At 57.4% G+C, this 4370-nt stretch overlaps 1 protein-coding gene across 1 annotated transcript; it reads right to left on the bottom strand.

Moving 5' to 3' along the window:
• Nucleotides 1-997: 997 nt before the first annotated feature.
• Nucleotides 998-3975, bottom strand: CSUI_002799 (uncharacterized protein). Its single transcript, XM_068062998.1, has 5 exons — nucleotides 3171-3975; nucleotides 2875-3063; nucleotides 2548-2789; nucleotides 2361-2441; nucleotides 998-2193 (listed from the first exon to the last, which is right to left on the bottom strand). The coding sequence occupies exons 1-5, from the start codon at nucleotides 3613-3615 to the stop codon at nucleotides 1159-1161; spliced, it is 1992 nt and encodes a 663-aa protein (XP_067925030.1). The 5' UTR covers nucleotides 3616-3975; the 3' UTR covers nucleotides 998-1158.
• Between the last annotated feature and the right edge of the window lie 395 nt (nucleotides 3976-4370).

The raw sequence follows: 4370 nt of genomic DNA on the forward strand, positions 1-4370 counted from the left end.
CCAGCGGTAGCGAGTCTCCGGTATACTTCCCTCGTCGTACCTCCCTTATTCCGGGGCGTTCTGGAGGGTCGGCCTGACAGACTGGATCCCAGTGTTCGGCCCATTGACAGCATCACAGTCCCCTCCAATATGGACACATCGGTGTAGTAACCACACGTAGACATCCGCGGCGCACTGCCTCGACGTTCGACTTTGCTCCTACCGGCGGACTCCGGTAACTCCGTAGGGTCTTTCTGCTGTCGTCTCAGTAAAAAGTATTTCCGCACTTATTCCGTTGCTGGACTGGTAATGTCGTTTTCATCAGTGTGTGACCCGACGTCCTCCCCGGCGCCCTTCAGGAGCAGTCTCATCACGACTTCTGCGTCTGCTTCGTTCTCGAGCTTCTCTTCTGAGGATCAGGGGCTGCTACCCGTTCTCTGCTCAAGACGAACCTGGTCGCTTGAGCTTTCTTCAGTAACTGGAGAACGTCTCACTGTCTGTGTCACCGGCTACTGTTGTTGGGGCCTCGCGTCTCCACACTACCGCGGGCGCAACAGGCAACCTCACGGTCTGCCTGTTGCGCTCAGCCGCCCGGCTATGACTGGACTCTTCAGCCTACAGTAGCAGCGGAAGAGCGTCAGGATGTAGCAGCGAGTGTTTCAGCTGGAAGGAACAAGTATCATAGGCGACGTTATGGAATTGTATTGTCGTGTTGTTCTTCTGTGGTGTGTGGTTGTGCCCGTAATCCGCCCATCCCGTTCAAGCTTCGTTTTTCACTCCGTCATGCGGCAGTACTGTAGTTGCGCCGGGATGGTAGCGCGTTGTTTCGAGCTCATTGTGAAAGCAGAAGCTCTATGACCGGATCGGCGAGGCTCATGAACCGCCGACTGTGAGCTTGCTTTGTTAACAGGTAGTTCAGCAGCATGTGGCTGGGAGCTGTGTCAGCAAGCACTCTCACGCAGATTACCGAGTGGCATTTTTTTCTTTGCGCGTCTCGCCACTAGGGCTCAGCGGGGACGTCCTTCTGTGACAGTCCTGTTAGATGACGCACGGGTAAGTACGGATCAGGGTTCAGGGAACAAACATGCTTTCTTCCCGAGGCCCACCAAACCCATCATTTCCAGAAAAAGAGCACCACGTTTCTGTCCAGGGAGAACTGCCAAGACTCATCACAGCGTCTTACTGGGGACCTGCTACCCGAGGCTCGCAGATTCTGTCGTGTGTTGTCCCTGCCTCGTTGGAAGGCTGCACTTTGTACTGGAGACATCCAGCGACGTGAGGAGGGACCGGTCGACCGTCTGCATACGTGTAATGATAAGCGGAGTCCGCCTGGCAGTTGATGGTGCCTTCTTGAGAACGGCGTGTCTCGGCCGATGTCATATCTGAACTTTCCTTGGTGGATGCACTCCGCCCAACCAAGTGAACCCTCGAAACAGTGAGGCGAGCGCCCGTAAAGTTATCGCGAAACGCAGCATGACCCGCCTGGTATTCATCCGTGCTTTCGAAAGGCACGCTGACGTTCTCCGGAAGCTGTGGTAAAGCCAGGCCAGCGCTCTTGCTCCCGCCTTCTTCACTCGCTTCATCTGTCCGCGGCGGGGAAGTAAGAGTTTTGACGACGGCTCCTTGGCGGCTCCCACTCAGGCTTACTTGCCGGCGAGGGAGGACTGCACAGGTGGCCAGCCGACCTTCTCCGGAGCTCCCAACAGCCACGCCTGCTGCCGCGCGGCGACCCAGCTCCCTGGGCTTACTGCTACTGTCGTGAGTTGTCGCTGTCGTGTTGTAAGGTTGCATTTTGTACTGGAGATATTCAGCGACGTGAGGAGGGACCGGCCGACCATCTGCGTATGTGTACCGGTAAACAAACCCCGCGGGGCAGTCGCCTGTGCCGTCTTGGGGACGGCCTGTCTCGCCAGATGTGACATTCGGGATTTCTTTGCAACGCACACTCCGGGCTACTGGGTGAATTCCCGGGGCAGTGCGCCGAACGTCACTAGCGTTACCACTGTTCGCAGTATTTTCCGCCTGGTGTCCCCGCCTGCTGTTGAAACGGGCAGCAACGTTTCCCTTCTCCCAGTGTTCCCCAGGAAGAGACGGCTTTCCGTCGAGAAGTCGGCTTGCACTCCGCTGCGGACCCCCTCCAGAGCCGTCGCTTGGCTTCGCCAATGTGCTGCATCCGCGGGGATGGTTCTCGGGGGCTTCATCCTGACTTTTGAGCTGCGAGCAACAGCCGCCGCACGACATGGAAACCCTGTAAAATGCTATGACTGGTTGCGTGCACTCCCGCGTGGCTGCCAGCGCTGAAGCTGAAACGACATGACTGTTGCGCTAGGACAGGCTTGTTCGGATGCTGTGGAGAGCAGGCCGGACGCTTCGTCTCCTACCTGCTCAGAGCTCAACCTCCGGAGATGGGAGAAGTCCGCAGACGGATTTCCTTGCAGCCCGGCAAACGCGCTAGCTCCGATCTGTAGACAAAGGGACACGGACGGCAGTGAAAGGCGGAGTAGAGGTCAACGGGGATGCATACAGCGGCTACCCGTCCAGCTCGTCCTACGTTCATACGGAACTTACTGTAAACGCTTCCTCCACAGTACAGCTGTGCTTGAATGCCACCGCCTGAGCCAGTGCGTGCTTAAAGCTGTTGAGAGCCACTCGGTAGGTCTCCTCCGGCGTCGCGCGTGTCGGTGAGATTCCGTGCCGCTGTCGGTTCTCGCCTAGGACGGCCTCTATCTCAGCCAAGATGCACTGTCTTGCCCACAGTGCGGCAAAGACATGAGGTGATCCGAGCCGGCCGAGAGTTTTCGCCCAGATTTCTGCGATCAACAGGACCGGAGCAGGCTCGCTGTCCGGTTGTGGCCCCGTCATACACCCAGCTGGCGAGGACCAGTCGACACTTACTTTCAAGTTCCATACGAAGTTGAGCCAAGGCCTGGAGCGTCGCCTCCACTTCTGCTCCGGTGCTGGAGCACAGTAGACAAAGAATGGTCTCCGTACCCACATGGCCCTCTTGCTCAGCACGTACTGTTCTCGAGCTCGAGGGTTGCAGATGCTCGAAGACATCCTCAAGGAAACTGGAGTCCGCTTCCACTGCACATACACAATCACAGCGGCACAGTGGATCAGCCGGCAACGACAACGGAACGCTGGGTCCAGGATTCTCGCAGTCTGTTCTCCGGGTGGACTGCGCGACTCACAGGAAGAGAAGGCAGAGAGAAACTGATTCTTCGTGACGCACTCTCCACCTTCAAGCTTCAGGCTCTGAGCCAGAAAGTCGCTTAGCGAGGCAGCGCCCTGGATCTGGGTTGCCAATCCCGGACTGAAGCGGGGCTGATTTGTCCCAGGCCCTTGTCCGTCCCCGCTCGGAACATCGCTCGTTTGACCGCTACAGGGGTTGCAACGCAAACCAGGGCTCCCAGGGTGAACGAAGCTGCTCCAAAACTGAGATAGTTTGAGACGAAGTTGCCCGAGACCATTGTGGCTCGTGGGCAACTCACTCGTTCGCTCCCCGGGTCCAGCGTGCTGCTCCGGTGGCTGAACGGAGTCGCAGGCGGTCGAGCAGCGAGTCACGTTTCCGCGGCTCGCCTCTGTGAAAAGATGTTGAAAAGGCAGTAACATTGGAAAGCCGTCGGCCTTCGCCATTTTTAAAACCAGGGGTGGTCCGGGAAAAGAGGCCGGCCAGCTAGGCAGCTAGATCAGTTCGTCCCGGAGGGCAGCCGACACCATGCAAGGCGAAGTTCGCCGCAGCGCAACTGGAATTGTGAGGAGGCGCAAAGCGAACACGATTGCCAGGCAGAGCTCTGTGAAAAAGTGCCTGGAAAAAATCATGTTTCCATTTTGCTCGCAGTTCACTACAACCACAATTCATAATACGCGCAAGTGAGTGCGGCGGTCTGGGACCCAATCTGTCATGCAGTGGCAGCTCGACGTTGCGGCGTACCGCTCGGCGGAGTGGCGCGGGGACCTTCAGATCGCCGAAAGGAAACTGCTTCAAGACACTCCGGACTATTGTGGCAGGCCTTGGTGGCCATTGTGATCTGTCTTGCAGTTGGCCTGTCGTGCAGCAAGTCAGCCACCTAGTCTCTTCTGTCCGCTGCGAAAAAGCGAAGTAGTGCGAGTCGCTAGAGAATGCCCTTTTTTGTGTGCATAAACCGAGCGTGGAGAGGAGATTGCGCAAGAGTTTTAGGTTGCTCGATCTGCAGCGGCCTCAAGGAGGCCTCGGCGGCTGGCCTGTTCGTACCAGAGAGCTCACGGCTATACCTCTATGTCAGTTCAAGATGAGCTGGCTGGCACGACGGCACTCTGGTGGCCCCAAGTGGACTGTGGTTTGCCGCTACCAGGATGACTTCTTAGAAACTTCTTTTGACTCTGAGGCACGGTCGACTACGGAACGCCGG

Source organism: Cystoisospora suis, assembly GCF_002600585.1.
Source record: "Cystoisospora suis strain Wien I chromosome Unknown contig_1175, whole genome shotgun sequence".
Lineage (NCBI taxonomy): Eukaryota > Apicomplexa > Conoidasida > Eucoccidiorida > Sarcocystidae > Cystoisospora > Cystoisospora suis.